Below are 21,011 nucleotides of genomic sequence, written 5' to 3'. Positions count from 1 at the left end.
AGCTCGTGTTCCCAGAGCCTGTGTGAGTCTCAACTGCAAAATAAGAAACAAAGGGAGTAACTCAGGCTTTCCCGGCTTCTGTTGCTGCTGCTGCACTTGGGATGCATACACGGCAAATATACATTTGCTAAAAATCAAGAGTTTGCGGGTGTGGTTTTTTTTAGTTTTGTTTTGGGTTTTTGTTTTCAACATTGCAAAGATCATCTCCGCCGCATTTTTTGCGAAAGCCATTTTTACCGAAATACGGCAACTTTCCGCGAGGAGGAGCGGGGACGCCCCTCACGCTGCTTGCCAGGCTCCTGCCCCCGGAGGGTGGCACAAAGGGCCGGGAGGAGGCCGGGGGAGGGAAGGGAGCCCACGTTCGCCTCTGCCCGTGGCTCGGCGGAGGGGAGCGGGCGAGGCCCCGCCGCTTGGGGCCGGGCTCTGGCAGCCCTCACCGGCGGGCCGGGCCGGGCCAAAGCCCCGGCAGCCCCTCAGGCTCCTCCACGGGGCCGGGGGCGGACGGGACACTCACCTCGCAGGGCCGCCCCCGGGATGCCGGCGCTGCTCCCGGAGCGGCTCCCTCAGGCGAGCGGCGGCTCCCCGGAGAGGCGGCCTCACCGGCGGTCTCCACGGCAACCCCCTCCGAACCCCCGGAGCCCCACGTGCTAATAAAGAGGTCGCTTATTGGCCCAGCAGCCGTTCCTTAGACAGCCAATGGGAACGCTGGGGACAGGGAGGCGGGGAAGGGCGGACGGTGGCCTGAGGGGCGGTGTGTGCAGTGGCTTAAATAAAGAGCAGGTTGATTTTCCAGTGAGTCTGGAAATCATCCCAAAGTGACTAGTTTTCCCGCAAATTTGCCGTGGTGCTTTAGATGGGAATGTGCTTTTATGCCCCTCGCGGTGGGGGAGGCATCTCTGCCTGGTGGCGGCAGGAGGACGTGGGGCAGGGACACAAAGCAAATAGTAACCACAGCTCCTGCTGGGAATCAATCGCTTTATTTAAATGTGAGGTGATCGTCTTGCAGCGAGTCTTGAAGGAAAGGTGTGCCATCCGCAGCCCAACGAGAGCCCTCCTGGTGCCCGTGTCGAGTGAGGGCGGACTGAGCAGAGACCGACCCAGGAGGGCACGCTCCGGCCTTGGCCCTGCTGTGGGAGGCACCCACGTGTGGAAAGCCAGCCCTTGTTACTACGGGCCACATCACACTGAGGAAGTTAAGCGGGTGCTCAAGTGTTTCCCTGAATCAGCATTTAGTGCTACAAGGAGTCTTCGTCCTGAATGTATGAATTCCGGCATCCCATTTGTGGGAGACAGTAATCAGAATCGTTTTGGTTGGAAGGGACCTTTGAGATCATTGAGCCTAACACTGACAAAGCCACCACAAAACTGTGTCCCTCAGCACCACATCTACCCGTCTTTTAAATACGCCCGTGGATGGTGATTCCATCGCTTCCCTGGGCAGCCTGTTCCAGTGCATAATAACCCTTTCGGTGAAGAAATTTTTCCTAATATCCAATCTAATCTCCCCTGGTGCAACTCGAGGCCATTTCTCCTTCTCCTATTGCTCTTTCCATCATGACAAACCAAGAACAGGGTTGCTGTGAACAGCAGCATCACATTGTTGTACTTGGAGAATAACTTGCAAAGCTGTGGTGATTCTATAATATTTTTCTGTCAGTAGTGCCCTTTTCTGTCAGTAGAGCCTGCTCAGGGCCTTGCCGCTTCTCTCCTCTGTAAATACACAGAAAGATTGTCTGCAGTTCAAAGGTTTGAAGCTAGGAAATGGTTACACAGTTTTCAAAATCAGGTCTTTACCTTTGAATTTGTAAATATGCCTACACAGAGTTCTCAAACAACAGAGGCCCTTTCTGGGAGCACAAATATTAGTTAACCTTAGGAGGTTAAGCCTGGGAAGTAACAGAGTTGGTACAACAGTAAAAGGATCTACTGTAGCTGGGAGATACTAAATCCAGACATCAAGCAGGCTCCATCCCATAGAAGAGGGACAATCTGCACACAGCATTCAAGGGAAAGGGGTTTTATAACCTTATTGCTGAGCCCTAGATAAGGGGAGTGGTTTTCCCACATTAGCTGAGTGGAAGAAAAATAGACCATCTCTTCAGATCAACGTGAACATAAAATGTATATTCAGCAGCAGCAGTTTATGAAGGAAAACGGCCAGCCACCAGCTCGTTGGACTCTCAGACTCTCATTCTGTGCTGAGACCAAAGCACAAGCAATTCATAACCAAGTGATCCTTTGATTAATATTTTAACTGCTCTTACAAAAAAAGCTCAAAGTCCACAAATCATAAATTTCTCAAGATCTTTGACCCGGCACTTTTGCCATCATTTTGCATTTTTCTAGGATGTTTTGTCAGATAACGCCAAAATGCAGACAAAACAAGGAAATGGATGGGGAAGTCACACTGAGGACCCATTTTATTCAGCCATATTTGCATGGCACACTCTTTTCCAAGCTCTCCCTCTCCTTCCTTTATCTCTTCCTGCTCAGCTCTGCAATGCTAAGAAAGTCACTCCCAGTCAAGAGCCCACGCGGGGAGCAGCCAAGGGTGAGGGGAAGGCACTGAGCCTGCAGCAGTGTCTAGCAGAGGACAACATGGCCCAAAATAGGACAGCTGGGGCACAGGGCAGAGCAGAGTTTCTCTGAAGGAAACAAAGGCTTTGGCAAGAGTTTGTGCTTGTTCCTTCATGAAGTAGAAAGAAAGACCTCCAGGAAATGAGCCGTCTGCACATGAGAGTTAAAGCACCATTATTCTCTGCATTTCAGAGTATTCAAAGCCAGGGCTGACCACCCTCTTCTCTGCATCAGAGTATTCCTGATTATACACAAGTCTCAGACTCAGTTCACCTACCTGTTTGTTACTCAAGTTTCAAAAACTTTTAGTTGGAGAGACCTCCTGAGACAGTGCAGGTACCTGGGCAGCCATGGTACCTGACTCCAAGCACTGAGAGCTAAAAAAACGCAACACTGTAAGCCAACAAACTGATGCTTATCAGAAGAGGCTTTAATAAATTTTATTAACTAGGTAATGTGTAGCCCTCCTTGCCTGATACACAAATTTGTGTTTGGTATTATAGTGCTGACAGATTTTGAAAACACAGAAAATGTTTATTATGCAGAGGGAACAACCAACTTCAAATGGTAACTAGAAGGAATATTTTCAACTATCTTGAGACCTCAAGTCATAACCAAATAGCACTCCACCCTGAATGACAAAGGAGCACCCTTGCCTTCCCATGGACCTCCGTGTCCCAAGAGCACGCTTGCAGATCCTCTGAGCTCCTTCTGTGACCTGACCGAGTCACAAAGTGGAAAAGAAACTGAGGTTTTCAGGATCAGTGGAAGACAGAGATAACATTATACATTAAAAGTACCGCACTTTTGTTTAAATACAATGCCATGTGTATTCCAGTTATAAAGTGAGGGAGCATATGGGGCCTAAAACCCAAACCACTTCCCCGCTGGGACAGTGAGCTGAAAAGTCCATCCATAGCACACAGTGAGATGCTGTATTAGCTCAAAACTCTCTGTAACAGTGGGGGGAGTAAAAGTATTTTGAACAACTGGGCAAATAACAGGAATTAAAGCTGGCAGTAGCAGAACCTTCAAAGTATTTTCCTGTGGCACAGTGCAATTCTTCACAAGCAGCTCCCTCCTCTACTCGTTGCCATCAGCACACAAACATTCAGCCGTGAAGATCTTGGGGACTAACACTTGGCAGAAGCAGCCACCAAGGGTAGCAATGGTAGAGCACAGAGCACAGGATCTGACATGAGCCTTAAATAAACAATTATATAAAAGCATAAACTCCCCTCCCAGTAATCACCTCTCTTTCCAGAAAGGGCTTTCGGGGAGCTTGAAAAGAGAAGGATTTGACTCCCAGTTCTACTTAGCCAGCCTGGGACTCTTCTGCTACCACCAGGAAACAGAAGAAAGGATCCTCCTGCTTTGCAAAGTATGAGGAAAACTGGAAGAACCCAAGAACCTCTCTGGTCCTCAATAAAGCCAAATGTGTTCTGGAATTAAACTTCCTGCTGCTACAAGACAGCTTTTTCAAGGCCCACATATGGCCACCAGCAGATTGCAATGGCTTAGCCACAGGCACCAGGAGAACCTTTGGGCTGCGAGACAGACTTGAGACAAAGACTCGAACTGTTTTAGTAAAATCAGTACAGAAGATTGCCCCACTTGAACTTCGTACGCATGTGATGCAAAGACAAAAGTGAATCATACAAGTGAAGGTGCAGAGCTACACAGATTTGATCATAAGAGGAAAAAAGTAAATGGAGCTGGTCATCTCTGGGTTATCTTCATCATTGCTTTGTTCCAACCGGCTGCTCCAGGGATCATAGGAACGTCATGACTGTTCTGTTCTTGCCGATCTGCCAGGGCTCCAGTGGGTAGAAGCGGATGACAATCCTTTTTGGGTATAAGAGCAAAAATGCAGTGGACAGGAAACATTATTTTATGATTATTATCCCTGCCTGGTTTGCAACACGGTAGAAAATCTGTGCTAAGCTCTCACTGGCTCACACTCCATGGTATTAATTTGACAGAAGCAAAGACAAGCTGTATGTGGGCCAGGTACAAACAGGTGCCAGACTTCATCTACACAAACCAAAAAGCAGGCTGAATTCCAACACTGTTTATACCAGATACTTGTCCGTTTCAGAAGGACCCAAGCAGCTCATAATCTTGTCAGGTATTTATCCTGACAGTGCCCAAGAGGCAGGGAAGTGCTCCCTTGGGGAGAGAGGGAAGAAGGGCAGAAAGGGACATGGCTTACCTTTAGGAACAGCCTTCTTCCAGCATTTGGCGTGGTGACGCTCTACTAATTCCTACTGGGTTTTCCACCAGTTAGACCAATTGGAACCGCTCATCTTTAGAGAACAGTATTTTCCAGACTGTCCAATGAGCACAAGCCAGTCCATGGCTTTACCTGGACCTAACTGTGCATCTGGGATTCAGCATCCAGGAGCACTTAACGTTTGCAGTCTACTCCCAGATCTTTACTAGACCCGAATCTCATGGAGGGCCTGGAAAACTACATCACCATCGCTTCCACCACCTCCCTGAGCTTTAGTTTGCTGTGTGCCATAAAGTCACCCATCACATAACCCTGACGGAGGAACTGCTCTCCCTCTCCCTGCCCCGGGGGCAGCCACGCTGTCCTTGCCCCGGGGACAGAGCTCCCCGCCCGGGCCGGGCCCGCACTCGCCCCCCCCTCGCCCCGTCCCGCACTCACCGCTCGGTGCCGAGGCCCAGCTGCGCCGTCAGGAAGTCGAAGAAGCGGGCGCTGTGCCCGGGGGAGGCGGCAGCTGGGGCCCGGGGCCGTCCCCGCGGCAAGGCCTGGGGCGCCGTGCCCTTCAGCCGCCCCGCCACCAGGGCATAAAGTGAGGGAGCATATGGGGCCTAAAACCCAAACCACTTCCCCGCTGGGACAGTGAGCTGAAAAGTCCATCCATAGCACGCAGTGAGATGCTGTATTAGCTCAAAACTCTCTGTAACAGTGGGGGGAGTAAAAGTATTTTGAACAACTGGGCAAATAACAGGAATTAAAGCTGGCAGTAGCAGAACCTTCAAAGTATTTTCCTGTGGCACAGTGCAATTCTTCACAAGCAGCTCCCTCCTCTACTCGTTGCCATCAGCACACAAACATTCAGCCGTGAAGATCTTGGGGACTAACACTTGGCAGAAGCAGCCACCAAGGGTAGCAATGGTAGAGCACAGAGCACAGGATCTGACATGAGCCTTAAATAATTATATAAAAGCATAAACTCCCCTCCCAGTAATCACCTCTCTTTCCAGAAAGGGCTTTCGGGGAGCTTGAAAAGAGAAGGATTTGACTCCCAGTTCTACTTAGCCAGCTGGGACTCTTCTGCTACCACCGGGAAACAGAAGAAAGGATCCTCCTGCTTTGCAAAGTATGAGGAAAACTGGAAGAACCCAAGAACCTCTCTGGTCCTCAATAAAGCCAAATGTGTTCTGGAATTAAACTTCCTGCTGCTACAAGACAGCTTTTTCAAGGCCCACATATGGCCACCAGCAGATTGCAATGGCTTAGCCACAGGCACCAGGAGAACCTTTGGGCTGCGAGACAGACTTGAGACAAAGACTCGAACTGTTTTAGTAAAATCAGTACAGAAGATTGCCCCACTTGAACTTCGTACGCATGTGATGCAAAGACAAAAGTGAATCATACAAGTGAAGGTGCAGAGCTACACAGATTTGATCATAAGAGGAAAAAAGTAAATGGAGCTGGTCATCTCTGGGTTATCTTCATCATTGCTTTGTTCCAACCGGCTGCTCCAGGGATCATAGGAACGTCATGACTGTTCTGTTCTTGCCGATCTGCCAGGGCTCCAGTGGGTAGAAGCGGATGACAATCCTTTTTGGGTATAAGAGCAAAAATGCAGTGGACAGGAAACATTATTTTATGATTATTATCCCTGCCTGGTTTGCAACACGGTAGAAAATCTGTGCTAAGCTCTCACTGGCTCACACTCCATGGTATTAATTTGACAGAAGCAAAGACAAGCTGTGTGTGGGCCAGGTACAAACAGGTGCCAGACTTCATCTACACAAACCAAAAAGCAGGCTGAATTCCAACACTGTTTATACCAGATACTTGTCCGTTTCAGAAGGACCCAAGCAGCTCATAATCTTGTCAGGTATTTATCCTGACAGTGCCCAAGAGGCAGGGAAGTGCTCCCTTGGGGAGAGAGGGAAGAAGGGCAGAAAGGGACATGGCTTACCTTTAGGAACAGCCTTCTTCCAGCATTTGGCGTGGTGACGCTCTACTAATTCCTACTGGGTTTTCCACCAGTTAGACCAATTGGAACCGCTCATCTTTAGAGAACAGTATTTCCCAGACTGTCCAATGAGCACAAGCCAGTCCATGGCTTTACCTGGACCTAACTGTGCATCTGGGATTCAGCATCCAGGAGCACTTAACGTTTGCAGTCTACTCCCAGATCTTTACTAGACCCGAATCTCATGGAGGGCCTGGAAAACTACATCACCATCGCTTCCACCACCTCCCTGAGCTTTAGTTTGCTGTGTGCCATAAAGTCACCCATCACATAACCCTGACGGAGGAACTGCTCTCCCTCTCCCTGCCCCGGGGGCAGCCACGCTGTCCTTGCCCCGGGGACAGAGCTCCCCGCCCGGGCCGGGCCCGCACTCGCCCCCCCCTCGCCCCGTCCCGCACTCACCGCTCGGTGCCGAGGCCCAGCTGCGCCGTCAGGAAGTCGAAGAAGCGGGCGCTGTGCCGCTGGTTCTGCTCCGCCGAGCCCACCACGCCGATGGAGGACACGGCCAGCTGGGCGCAGGGCTCTCCCGAGCCCGACAGCACCATGGGCAGCCCGCTCCGCACCGTCACGTTCACCCGCTGCCGGCACAAGCACCGTCACTCACCGCCGCCCCGGCCCCGGCCTAGGCCCCGCCGCCCCCCGGCCCCCAACTCACCTCCGCCGGTTTCCCCAAGATGTCCGCGGCGGCGGTGCACAGGTCCTGGGCCAGCCCCGGCGGTAGCCGCCCGGCCGGGAGGTTGGTTTCCAGCTCCAGGAACGGCATGGCTCCGCGGCACAGCGCGACCCCGCACTTAGAGTTGGAAGGGACCATAGAGATCATCGCACCGGTTGGCTTTGGGGCCTCTCGCTGTTAATTAACCAGATGCATCGCTGGTGATACCTGGAGCAGACTTTATGGGATCCATAAATGGTTAATGCTCTTTTAGAGAAGAAATGTAGCTATTTTAGTAACCACCCCGAATCCTTTCAAGGACTTAGTGAGATAAGGAAGGATGTATGTGGCCGTGAGACCGTGGTGGCCTTAGACAGGGATGTAATAAATTTGGACATTGTCTGACAAACAGATGGTGGCAAGAAGATCGTTAGTTTTAATGATCAATTAAGCAGTTAGAATGTTTTGCCAACATGAGAAGTGAGCCAAAGGACAGATGAAGAAGATAAGGACTGAGAAAAAAAGGACGCTCACTCAAAATGAGGACCACCAGAAGGCGCGACTACGCAAGCCCCAAAGCTTATTATAATATGTAAATGGATTCTTGGAAATGTAATGAATATGCTAATGTTTTCTTGGAATCACATAGACTCTGTATACCTGTTGCGTATAAATTTGGTTTGACAACAGCATTCTGTGTGCACAACAGGAGGAGCCATCCCCTGTGCACCCGGCGCCGCAGTGCAGAATGTGCCCGCTTTCTAAAACTTTAAATTGAGTCTTAGAGAGTTTTATCTGCCGGTTTGCAGTAACACTGGGGTATGCACTAGAGACTGTGAGAGCAAAAAAATCACATCTCACTAAAAGAAGGGTAAAATGCGTCCTTGCTGCTGGTGGGAAGACCTTTTTGGTCACCACAACGGGCACCTCCACGGCTGGCTGTGCAGGGAGGGCTAAGAATGGCAGAACAGTGATCTCTCAGAACAACCAGCACTGCAAAAAATTAAAAGGCAAGCCAGAGAGGTTTACTGTTTTATCCAATATATGTAATTACCAAACTAACTTCCACAATCGGGACTTTGAGCTCTGAAGTTGACAGAAGTGACCCCAGCAGGCTGGCTCACAGGGACAGTCTCATCTGCAGATCAGAGGTGTCTCATCTGGAGATCAGGGGCTTCTCAGAAGCTGAGCTACTGCCCAGTGAGCATTACCTGCTCGTTTACAGCAAAAGGCTATGAACCAGCCAGATTCAAAGGTCGTCTTGTTTAAGGCAGAGCACCGTTGTGAAAATCGGCCCTGTGTAATGTGACTTCTTGGTTTTCTACAGCTCTAGAGAGTCCTAATGAAAACTGACGGAATTGCTCATTTTTTTTGCTGGGGGAATTGCTTGGCCTTCACTGCTGCTAATACAGACAATACTGGCAGGAGGAGCAGTGTGTACGACCCCAACAGCAATAGGGCTGGAAGCAGATTTCTAGGAGAGAGACTGAGAAGAGAGAAACCCAACCGGAGAGGGGACAGGGCACCGCGGGGTGGCTGCTCGCAATGGTAAGCGGTAATACAGATGGTCCCTTCAAATCCAGGAAAGCAGCAGAAGAAATAACCCTGGAAAACTGCTAGATCTCAGGGTAAATTTACAGAAAGACAGAATCTTGTAAATAAAAGAAATAATCACGAGTTTGTCTCTGAAACAAAGGCAGCAGAGGTATTCAACCATCTTGCAAACCCTGGGTGCAAGCCCACCACTGCCTGATTGCTGGGAGTCTTGCCTCCAGATAAGATGCCATTTAGGATCCATTTTTCTATTCCTCTCTCATTCCTTCAAATACTAAAGATCTCTTCTAATTCCAAGGGCAAAAAACCCCAAGTGACAAGAAACCAGCATATCAGAAAGCTTCCAAAAGGAAAAGAGAAGGTTCAACTATCAGATGTCCACAATTACAACAGGACATGGGGCTGTCACAGACATCTTCAATGATATGCGTTGTCCTTCGCTCTCGATTGTTCACCATGTGAATGGCAGATTGTTCACAGCCTCCCAGAGGTTTTAAACTCAAGACATTTGTTTTATTGTTTCTGTCTTGGAGCAGGCGATTAAAATGCTTGCAGGGGGATGAACATACAACCAAGAGAGGGCAGCACAGCAGCAAGTGCTCTCAAACAGGCTCAGGCTTTGGAAAATCATGGTATTTTTTTCCCCTCCTGCAGACATTTGCATGTGTCATCATCCACTTAGGAATTCCACTCTCAAAATTATCTGAAAAATCAACCACTTCCCATTTAAAATTTAACTCAGTTGTGGACAATATTTTGTGAATAAAACATCAGTAAAAACGTATTATTCAGCTGCTGTTTGGGAAGAAAAGAAGGGTAGGAATAAATGTGTGCCTGTTTCTAATATTTCTGGTTCATCAAAAGTGAGGGCCTTCAGTCAGGTCTCTTGTCTTTATAGAGAACATAATCACAAAGCAGAACTTCCTGCTAATACAAGCTGAAGTGTACAATAGAAATCTCTTTGCAGACAGGGAATTCAAAGATCTCCCTAGGCTCTGGACCAAATCAGTAGTATCTAGAACTGAAACCTTAGTGAAAAACATCACCAGAATGCATCAGGTTTTATAAAACTTACCAGCAGAAACCTCACTAGCCAAGACATGGTAGTACTGGAAAGAAAAGAAGTTATTTGATCAGCAAGAGACGCCATTCCTGAATTGTTTACTCATTTTGTCTTATTCCTTAACAGGAAGCATTCTTGGGCGAGGATTTCAGGGTAAGGTTCAAGGGAAACAAGTACTTATGAACGGAAACATGCAGACAGATATATTCCATCAGTTTCTGCATCCTTTACAATTGGCTATTTTCAACTGAAGAAATTAGAAATGGTTGGATTCTCTCAGTTTTACCTCATAAATTGTGCTGCGGTACAAAAGGGTTTTGTATTTGAGCTACAGCTAACCAGAAAGAAAGACAGCCAAGAAAAAGAGCCCAAAAGCTCCAAAACAACTCTCTGCCCTTTTATTGTGATGCATATGTTGCTCAATGCCACAAAATCTCTCTTATTACTTCAGCTGCACAGGGTGAGCTGAAGTTTACTTGGTGAACTTCCATCCAAAACAGTCTCAGAAGAACATGTCTAGATTTATTCCCCCTCTGCATTTTCTAGGAGAAATGTGGATTGCTATTACAGTATTGTTGCAGAAAAATCAACTTGATTACTGTCGTATTTCAAGAAATCACTGTGAATGCATTCTTTCAGTGTATTCCCTATATATTATCACCAGAGTACATTAGGTAGTCAGTTATTCGAAGGCTGTGGCCGCCCTCGGCTTTCTGAAGTTGCTTGGTCTTTACTGCACCAATCTCCAAGAACAGCCCCTGCCAGGTACTGGCAGACCGAGCACCGACGAAATCCAGGCTTGCAGAAATGAAGAGTAGTGATTAAACTGAAGAATTACGAAGATTCACAGTTGTAGATTAGTATGAAGAAAGTTCTCACTGGAACCTAAAGGCACATAGAAGAAGTGTGGAATGTACATGGACAGCCAAGCACTAAGAAACTTAAATTAAAAAAAATCAATGTCTTTTCACTTTTATGACTGCCTGTAGTTTTGTGCTTTACTTGTCTGTGCAGCCACGTGCTGGGAAGGTGAGGATCAGGCACGCTTTGCAGTGCTTCCCACTTGAGAAGGAGCTGCAAGTGTTAAAAACACATGAAAACAACGCTCATCCTATAGATTTCTCTAATATTCCCAGTTTGCAGGCTGGCTCAATTTCTGTCAGGAAATACCATTTGTGTCTCTACCATTTCTGAGAAGACTGACACTGAAATAAAACCCAGATGCACGTTAAGTGACCCTGTAGGGCCTCAGCCTTGTGTATAAATTTAATGTTTCAGGTCTTAAACCTTCCTCAGCTTCCACCCCCAAAGCTACAGGAAAGGCCTGGTGAGGGGTTGGGGGAACCACTCTGCAATTTCCGTGTTAGAATTACAGTGCTCCTTCCAGTTACACGTAGAACTGGACGTCAGAGAAGAAGTTAAAAAAAAAAAAAAGGGCAGGAAAAATGGTAAGATAGGTTAATTCATTTCAACATCTTCATCAACACAGGTGCCAGATGCTCTTTCAGCTGTGGATCAATTTGAATGTTGCTCAGTTCTTTGATATTGAGGATCATCTCATGGGCTTGGAAGAAAAGCTCTTTTCCCACAGCATCCTCTACGCGCCTGCGCCACTCCTTCAGCCTCGGTCTGTCTTCAAAGATGTCACAACCAACTCCAACAGGCTGCAGAAAGGGGGAGAGAGGAACAGTGAGGCACTGGGCAGTCACTTCTTCACCCAGACAACAGGCACCAAAAAGTGTACCTGCAGGTACAGGTAGAGGGAAGAAATGAAGATGAGCTCATAGAGGAGCACTCGGAAGGAGGGAAATCTCCTCTGGTCGGGTGTATCTGTCTGGGGGACACAGAAGCCAGCCTGTATTTTAAAGGACATTTGCAAGTCAATTCCTGAGTGCCAGAACAGCTGTTATGAGCAGCAGAGATACCACTTCTTGTGAGTGATTTTCAGCTACAGCTGACAGTTCCAGGGACAACTGCAGGGTCTGCAGTACAGAGTGCTGTCTTACATAGCCAAACCGCAGCACAAAACGCTAGGTGTTTAATTGAACTGATGTCTTAGTTGACATAATCTAACCCCCCTTTACTTTCTGCCTGTGCCACTCTCTGGAACACCATGCTGTAGAGAAACTGAACTGCTGGTTTTCAGTCTCTGGGATATAGAACTGGGAGAAAGAACCATTTCTGGCCTGTGGGATCCAGGCCCTAACTGTCTGGCAGAGAACCAGTTTGTGACAGATTTAATTTGATTGCCTCTGTCTGAGATTCAGTCTTGCATCTTCTAGACATGGCATGGGCAAGTACCATCTGAAGAAGAATATTCTTGTATGATAAAAATATTCCTATATCATATTCTTATTTCATCAGACCTGTCTGCTATTGCTCCTCACTTTTATATATTACTTCCTTCTCTGGAGATTGAAAATAAAGTCATGATAAAGGATGAAGAATTATTGTTGAAGAAGAGAAACAAAAGAGATCTGTTGCAGCCAGCTTTTTTTTGTTGGTTTGTTTGTTTGTAGCTGGTTTTCTGAACCCACTCCCATATTCTCCTCATTGTCTTAGGCCAGTTCTGTTGAGATATGTCCTTGCTCCTCTTTCTAGTGAAGTGTTACCACATGCTGCACCCCTCCCTGCCCAGTGGCATCTGTTTTTCGTTGTGCCAAGACTTCCTCACCACACTCCAGCACTCACTTGCATCAGCTCCACAATGGCCACAAGATCCGCCAGAGAAATCTCGCTCCCAATGATAAAAGCCTTGTCCTGCAGAAACCTCTCCTCAAATTGCTTCAGGGAAGTGGACAACCCCTCCATAACCTCCTGGAGCTTCTCGGATGGCAGTGGCTGCCCTGTGAAGAGGGGAATCAGCACCTGAGGAGAGAAGGGACTTGAGAGTACAGTTGGCCATCTTCCACCAGATGGTAGTTATTCAAGTTACACCCCATGATCTACTCATGACTGTCAGTGATCCTGCAGCAAACCCGCAGGAGGGGATCATGCTAGAGCTTCATGGAATGCTGCAGCTCCACGTAGCTCATGGACAGAGAGCACACAGGCAGTCCTAAGTGGCTGATCTGCCATGACAGTAACCTCCAGCTAATGGGCAGCAACGTGCAGAATGAAATCAAGGATTCATCTCGTTTTGTGCCTGGCAGTTGTGCCCTCCTGCTCCATCTTGGTGGGTTACAAAAGAAAAACAGGCAACTGCTCCAGGGAAGACAAATCTCTGCCCCAGTCACCCTGGCTACGTCCTTGGTTTCAACAGCCTGCCCAGACGGGTCAGCAGGCTGCCTGCCCACCAGCCACCCCTGCTCTCCACCCCATTGTGTAACTGGGTGCTGGAGGCAGGCAGGCAGCTGCCTGTCCTGCAGGGCGAGGGGCACGGTGGTGGCTGTGGCAGGGAGCGTAGGAGGGACTGGAATGCATCAACACTGGCTGGAGAGGCAGGAAATGGCTTCCTCTGTGTGACAGCAGCTGGCAAGGCTGGGAGTGGCTGCGCACCAGCCTTTCTGTGGCCTCCCAAGCATCATTCTTTAAACCACTAAAAATTTTTCCAGAGCGATCATGTAAGTGTGGTCCTTGTCTCCAAGGGCTTGCTGGCAGAGGGGGTAGTTGCCCTTCTGCAAGATTTGTCACCATTCACAGAGGTGTACACACTGTTGGAGCCCGCAGAATTTCACAACTATGCTGTCTCCACCTACCACAGCTAAAGAAATAGAGTTTACTTAGAGAAGCAAAATTAAAGATAAATTTCCAGCAGTGGGAGTGGACCATATTTCTATTTACTTCTAGCATATTCATCTATTCAAGTTGAGATTGCTTAATCCAAGCCAGGTTTTTTGCTAAATACATGTGGAATCTATTTAATCAGACAATTCATGGCCAGTTCTCTTCCTAAATGGTTCCAATTATGCATGATGGGATCTCCGGGTATAATCACTTGAAACAGCATCATCTTCCTTTTCTGTATCTCAGGACAGTCTATCTTCTCCCATGTCTAGCTAATATGCCTTCTGTTACATGGTGACTTTATACATTTCCCTATTTTCAACTATTCTGAGGATCTTTTCTGTATCTGGGTTATCTAATCATCAGCAGCAATGAGTTGGATTTCTTTCCTTTGGAGCACTGCAATAACAGCCTGCAGAGACTGGAAGAAACTGCTTCTTTTATGAATCTGACTCATAATTGAATTGCTTCTCTGTGCTCTCTAGCCAAAAATTCCAATGTCAATAAATCAAAAAGCTAAATGAGTCCTGATATGCTTTGCTAGGAACAAACAAGGACAAACTATACACAGGAAGAGTGAAGTTCTTACCTATTTACTGGCAACCCTGATTTCATCTGAAATTCCATACCACAGCTGTACTTCCAGGGCTACATTTGCAGTGGGGCCTCTCTAAGGACAGTTGCATTAACTCTCTGGTGAGTTGGCTAGAAATAGGTGTCCAGCAAAATCATCTGATACTAAATTATTTTCTGCCCCAGGGTGATTCTGTTAATTTTGCTAAATGTAAATTGGTCTGATCACACTGAATAAAGAAATTCTGCCATTCTTTCTGTCTGTCCCCGAGCCCTAATCAAAGAAGTGCCAAAGTATGTTGGAAGCAGAATCCTCCTTCTGGATTTCCACCCTGATGGGGCTGCAGGGACTTGCTGTATGAAGAATGCAAGCCTTTCTGCTTCCAGCAACAAGACACGCTTGCCAATGAAGCAAAACTTTTGCCTATGTGGACACTCTGCACAGCTGTGCAGTGAGGGGGAGGCCCTTGGAGGCAATACCCAATCTATTATATATTCATTCCCAAATCCTGGCAATGGAAGCCTGCTGGGTTTTGAGACCTTCTGTACCAGACCTACTTTAAGGAAAAAACTAAAATGTCCAAAGCTGCTTTTGCCAGATCCTGATGTTGAGCAATTAGGACCAGCTCCCTCTCTGACAGCTCCTCTCAGCTAGGAAAGGCCTAGGTTTGTTATTTCAGCGTGACAAACTCTCTCCCGAGTTGGGGCTGCTCAAATGCTCAATATTCTGCCAGGAAAACACCACTTGCATTTTAATATTCAGTCTCCTTACCTTGATCCACATGGTCTTAGGAGCATTAGCCCGGATGTTAGCGTGATGCCATGAGAGATATTCATCTACCTGGGCCCGTTTTTGTATGTCTGATGGGTACCAGTGGTCGGGAGTGTTGTACTTTCGACTCAGATACAGCAGAATGGCAGTGCTGCTCAGACATCAACAAGAGACAAGAAAGGGGTCAGGGACCTACGATGCAGAATCCTTTCGCCTCAACTCCCTCTCCTGCCGCTTCTGAACTTGCTGCTTCCACTAAAAGGCATTCAGATCAGGAATTCCGATGGAGTCTAGGCACCATATATAGGCACCTAATTCATGATGACATCAGAGATGATACTTAATCACTTCAGTTCCCATGAAAACTTCAGGCTGCTGGAAAATCACTGCACTGTTCTACGGTGCAGAGTACTGCTGGACAGTACTGGGGTAAACCAACGATAAACCTCCATAATCATCTACCAGCAATGTTAACCCCACTTGTTCCTCAAACATTCTGACCCCTCTCTCTGAGACTTGTGCATGTTTATGCACTTGTGTACTAAAGGAAACTCTCCAGTGGGTTATGTTGCCTTTTCATCAGATCTGTCTCTAGCCTGCAGCTTCCACTGAAGTCAGGGGAAGTCCCAGCAAGGAGAACCTACAGAATCTTTTTGTGTTTGTTTAGATGCTTATACTTTCACTAATTGGCAGGAGAAGTCAAATGGAAAAATATCTTAGTCGTCTGCAATAATATGTAGGCTGTTACTACAAAAAGAAATGCCTCAGAAAATCCTGTGCTGACAAAACAGAAGAAAATGCAGACCCTCCTACTATCCTGATACTACTATAGTTCAATTATTTCAGTATAATGACACCATTAACCAGTCTCCGTATTAATCTTACAGTGTAAAAACCTACATTTTAGCTCTGTAGGTGTTCACTTCGCCTTTATGACTAATTCAGATAAACAGAATTTTTTCCTAGGGTAAAAGGGATTTTTATAAGCTTAAACATTTCCCAGAAATGTTTATAATCCCATTTTGAGGTAAGTGCATTCAGGGTAAGATCAAGAAGTTAAGTCAGCTCATTTGTTTACATGCTGAAAGGTAAGTCAAACAGAAAATGGGAACAGAACAAATGAAGTTATACTATTAAAAATACGTTCATAAATTCTGTGATCCTTAATCATTCAGCAGGAATGACATCTCCCAAGCACTGTGCAGATTACTGGTACCCAAGGAAGTCTAAGGACTGAGTTCTTACCATTCTGCTAGGGTGAAGTCTCCGTCCTTTAGTGCTGGTACTTTCTTCAAGAGGCTGACTTTGCCAGCCCCTTCACTATTTGATGGCCCTGTGAACATGAACAGACAAGTCAGAGGTTAGAAGTGTATCTGCCAGTAATGGATAAATGAAATACCTGTAGTTAACTGGACAATCAGTGAACTGTGTTAGGTTTTCCCTCCGTGGTCATATTTCACAATTAAAAAGTAATGAAATTCAAAAGTCAGCATAAAAGCTATCTGCAGAGGGCAGTCGGCTCAGGCCTGGGACATGGCATGGCGCAATTCACATTTCTATACAGGAATTTTGTTGCTTGATTCAGGTACATAACTTACTCAAAAATCACTCTTTAGGAGGTACTCAGATACCATGCTGAAGGTGCTGGTATTGGAAACACTATTGCAGATAACCAGGAACAGCTAATTGACTTGAGAACAGTGTGTCCTACGGTTTTAGAGACTGGGGGGGTGGGTGGGGAGGGAAAGACAGAAGTTGGGATTGAAGACAACTGAGCAGCTAAAAAATATTTCATATTTGCCAAGGAAGCAGGGTTTGGAAAGGCTGAGTTTGCACGCAGAGCATCCTAAGGAGGGCACATGGTTGCTATTCCTGCTCCTGTTCCCACAGGCAACACCAAAACAAACTAATTTTCCTGCAGTTTTTAAACGTGGCTGTCTCTGGCTAGGATGGGGTTATGATGGAAAGCAACTGAAAAGCCTTGTGCCCACAGAGATCACTGCAGTGGCTAATTAATCAGAGAACTCGGCTGGCTTTTAGGCACATGGAGAAAAATCGTTTTCCTGTTTATTTGTCTCTGAAGAGCAGTGGGAATTGAGCACTTACAAAGAAAGCAAATGCTGTCAACAGAGCTGATCCCTCGGCAGACACGCAGCTGAGGATTTTTCCAGAGTTTTTGCTGGGATGAGAAAAATATGAATGCCAGCAATACAACAGCAGGCTCACAAAGTAATTCGTTCTGCCACAGTGGGTATTTGCTAGTCGGAGGAAGCTCAAACACCTCTACCCTGCATTACTCCTAGCTCTGTTACTCCTGGCACTGCAGGAGAACCTACCTCCGTCAGGAAAATGCAGGAGGAAGACGCTATCCCATAAGAGTTTAAACTCTACAGTCCCTTGGAGTCTGGAGGCATTAACAGCTGACTATCTAACCAGGTTTTCAGTTTCCCACTGCAGGCACTGGACTTGCCAGTCAGCAGTTAAATGCCAGGGAATTGTATAAAAGTCCAGGAACACCGACGACGTAAGAAAAGGTGTGAGGCGTTTGTTTGCTTTGCTTGCTTTAAGTGCTGTCTAGAAGGAGACATGACATTTAGGGTGCAAATCCTGATCAAATCAGCATGACCAGCAGGAGGTCTTGTACAAAAATCCCTTTGTTAAAAAAAAAAAAAAAAAAAAGGCCATTAACTAAGAGACAGTGATCTACATCCCCAAGAGCTACTTGCCCCCATTCAGGAGGTAGTGGCAGCGTCTGCTTTACTGGACAAACATGCAGCAGGAAATAATCTCCAAGAAATAATGTTTAAGTGTATGTGGAAGACCAATACCTTTCAGGAAAAATGAAAAATCAACTTATGCCCCCCTTTTTTTAAAAAAAAAAAAAAAAAAAAGGCCATTAACTAAGAGACAGTGATCTACATCCCCAAGAGCTACTTGCCCCCATTCAGGAGGTAGTGGCAGCGTCTGCTTTACTGGACAAACATGCAGCAGGAAATAATCTCCAAGAAATAAAACCAACCTTTGGACTATCAAATTTATTTGCAGTTGGCTTTGGGAAGGGGTGGGAGAAAGGAAGGTTCCTGCATTACACATTACAGACAACTTTCCCAATATTGATTTCACATAGTGAGACAAATCAATCAGAGCAAACATAACCACCCTGTTCTCCTTCTAGCCGACTAGCCTCTGCCTCGTTTCTTCTTTGAGAAGTGTTTTTAAAAATTCTGGTCTTCAGCAGAGACTAAGGTTCACATCCATCTGCTGTCTGAGGGGATTCAAACCCACATGTCCCATCTCACGGGGAAATGTCTCTGGCTTCCTGCAGTGACAGTGGCCTCCAGCTTAGCTGGGTAAGAGGTTTCATGTGCCCAGCAGAACCAGGCAGCACTGTCGAGAGGCATGAAGAAAGGGCTTCTTAAGAATAAGAGCCAGAAAGTGCAAGTTAAGCCTAATAACTGAGAAACTTAGTATTAAAAAAAAAAATAATCTCAAAAATCAAGCCAGCAGGCAAAGTACAAGGACAAAGTGCCTTATACCCATGATTTATATCATAAAAACAGTAAGGCAAATTTATGTAAATCTACTGTCACACAAGGAGTTGCTCTGGGAAGGTGCTTGGTCCTGTGCTTTTAGAATGGCTCCGAAGGCTGGTGGTCATCACACACCCAGCTCTGGTGAGATCTGTAGAGTTCAGGTGGTCTTTGGAAAAATGGAGCAGAAAGTTGCAAGTCAGTAACGTTTACAACTAATAAGCAGTCAATTCTCAGACCTAGCTGTCTGGTTGTTCTGCTGTCTCTGTTTATTATCCAAGGTAGCCAAGCTGAGAAACAATGATATGAGAAGTAAGCAGTGGGTGAGGGCAGCCTGAATCAGATTTCAGCCTGCTTTCATCGTGCAGCAGTCCTAGCAGGAATACTGAACATATTAGTCCCCTGAAGGGACAAACATGTCATTATAAGAGGTTGGAGAGTAGGTCAGTGTCTGTTACACAGTCTGCACTGCAGCCCAGAGATGGCACCTTATTTGCTTTGGCTCGTACAGGGTTTTTGTGTACAGACATAAAAGACCTGTGCCAAGAATGCCACTGACCTGCAAACTGGTAAAAGCCTTGGTGTGAACATTCAATGTTGCTTCATTAGAACCGACTGCTTATTGTATTAAAATAGAGACCAATATTTGTATTTGGCATTTAGCAAAGTTTAAGCTTGTGCCTCTCTTCCAGCAAGCAGAGCTAGCTTTTTTGATTAGGTGGCCCATCTTTATCATTCCTGTGCCGTTGACTTGACTTACAGTGCTGTTTAACATCAGTTGCATCTGGTGTAATTAGTTCTTGGTGTCCTCCAAGGATATATATACACACACACACTGTGTGTATTTCTGGGCTTTGAGGAATAACTTTAATAAGCAGCGTATACACTGTCAAAAAGCAGGGCAGGCTGCACACAGGAAGAATTCTTAAGCATAAGTCACAGTGCAGGGAAGGAGATTTACTGGTGGATAAAAGAGCAGTGGACAAGATTTTACTGAAGTAGAAAGGAAAAAAAAAATCAGTCTATTTGACAATCACGTCCCTGACTAATCATCTCCACAGCCAAGGATTTCCAAGTAGTGTGCTTTGCCTTAGGCAAAAAAGTAACAATTTACTAGGAAAATGCAATATGTAAATGGGCAATAGTCATTTTACACAGTTGGACAAGACTGAACAGCTGAGTGCTTCTGCTAAGTACACTGTCCCCAGAGCACTCCTCGGCTGTCACTGTGACTAAGTTGCTAGAAATGGCTGGAGGAACATTCCTTGGGGATCCACAAAAATAGATGCAGCACAGCCATGAGACTGCCCTGGGAATAAGAGCTGCATGGTCAAACCATTGTATTCGGGTCCCTCGGCAGAGCACGTATTTCAATCGCTCAGATTATCCAAGGAGCTAGTCCTTCCCTCCCAATGGGCCAAGCAGAGCTTCCAGGGGCTGGGATTCGGCTCTGGAGTGCCAGTCTGGGCAGGCTTGACCTGCTTCCCCTTCCCCGGGCAGGATGAGACCCTGTCTTGAGAGGACACCTGGGTGAGAACCCCAGAAAAGCCTCCTCCAAGCTCTGCACCTCTGCATCCCTCTCATAAATGGGTGATCTCCCACCGCCACTAGCTCCAAGCATTTTGCTGGCTGCCACGTTCAAGCCTTTCCTCCTTCGGTTGAGACTGAGTGTCCCCAAACATGGGCTGACATTGCCTCAGCAGGGAGAGGACCCTCCACTGATGATGGGACATCTCCCCCGATGTGCGTCGGACCGAACTGAAGCTGGTGATGGGGAACGGTCCCCACCGACCCAATAGCTCCTCCGTTCCCAGAGAAGCAGCGGTGGTGGGATGGTGTCCAAAGAACCGAGCTGGAGGGGCGACGGCCGGGCTCCTGCTCCTCCACTGAGGAGGTCAAGGGGCTCCTCTGGGGGCCATGACAGCCACACGCACACACTGCCCCATGTGGGGCCGGAGCGACGGGACCCCTCGCCCCGAGGGTCCCTGTCAGCCCCCGGGGGCTCAGCCCGGCCCCGGCCCCCTCAGCCCCCTCCCGGGGATCGCCTTACAGCCCCGGGGGCCTGTGTCCTCCCCGCCCACGGAGTCGCCGCCAGCCACGGGAACGGGCCCGGCCTGCCCGGACGGACGGACGCCCCGGGTGCCCGCTGCGGGGGGACCCTCCCCTCACCGCCCCTCACCTGCGCGGGGCTGCTCCGCGCCGCTCCCCGCCGCCGGCTTCTTCCCCAGCACCGAGTCTGCCAAGAGCCAAGAGAGGGGCGCTGAGACCGCCGCCCCCGGCGGACTGCGGCCCGCCCCGGCCCGGCCACCCGCCGCCCGCCACCGCC

The 21,011-nt window shown here is 47.5% G+C and overlaps 3 protein-coding genes and 1 long non-coding RNA gene across 8 annotated transcripts in view; all 4 read right to left on the bottom strand.

The window, feature by feature from the left end:
* Nucleotides 1–636, bottom strand: part of CABIN1 (calcineurin binding protein 1) — a 116,431-nt gene extending 115,795 nt beyond the window's left edge. For all 5 annotated transcript variants that reach the window (XM_014964666.1, XM_014964691.1, XM_014964700.1 and 2 more), the window contains exon 1: nt 515–636. The gene's annotated coding sequence lies outside the window, so the exon portion shown is untranslated. The remainder of the gene's footprint in view (nt 1–514) is intronic.
* Nucleotides 637–2,986: 2,350 nt separating this feature from the next.
* On the bottom strand, nt 2,987–5,314 carry LOC106902159. Its single transcript, XR_001414445.1, has 2 exons — nt 5,249–5,314; nt 2,987–4,422 (listed from the first exon to the last, which is right to left on the bottom strand). It is a non-coding gene; the product is annotated as an uncharacterized LOC106902159 (long non-coding RNA).
* Nucleotides 5,315–6,106: 792 nt separating this feature from the next.
* Nucleotides 6,107–7,601, bottom strand: DDT (D-dopachrome tautomerase). The gene is made up of 3 exons (XM_014961322.1): nt 7,471–7,601; nt 7,218–7,393; nt 6,107–6,391 (listed from the first exon to the last, which is right to left on the bottom strand). The coding sequence occupies exons 1-3, from the start codon at nt 7,576–7,578 to the stop codon at nt 6,319–6,321; spliced, it is 357 nt and encodes a 118-aa protein (XP_014816808.1). The 5' UTR covers nt 7,579–7,601; the 3' UTR covers nt 6,107–6,318.
* Nucleotides 7,602–10,460: 2,859 nt separating this feature from the next.
* The window catches only part of LOC106899322 (glutathione S-transferase theta-1-like), an 11,737-nt gene continuing 1,186 nt past the window's right edge, over nt 10,461–21,011 (bottom strand). The window contains exons 2-6 of the mRNA XM_014961112.1: nt 20,865–21,006; nt 16,401–16,488; nt 15,156–15,306; nt 12,776–12,952; nt 10,461–11,748 (exon numbers count right to left, since the gene is read on the bottom strand). Coding sequence (XP_014816598.1) covers nt 11,548–11,748; nt 12,776–12,952; nt 15,156–15,306; nt 16,401–16,488; nt 20,865–21,006 — 759 coding nt within the window. The 3' untranslated portion in view covers nt 10,461–11,547. The remainder of the gene's footprint in view (nt 11,749–12,775; nt 12,953–15,155; nt 15,307–16,400; nt 16,489–20,864; nt 21,007–21,011) is intronic.

This window comes from Calidris pugnax, unplaced genomic scaffold (assembly GCF_001431845.1).
Source record: "Calidris pugnax isolate Ruff unplaced genomic scaffold, ASM143184v1 scaffold32, whole genome shotgun sequence".
Taxonomy (NCBI): domain Eukaryota; kingdom Metazoa; phylum Chordata; class Aves; order Charadriiformes; family Scolopacidae; genus Calidris; species Calidris pugnax.
The sequence above is the reverse complement of the archived record's forward strand: the minus strand, read 5'-3'. Positions and strand labels throughout refer to the sequence as shown.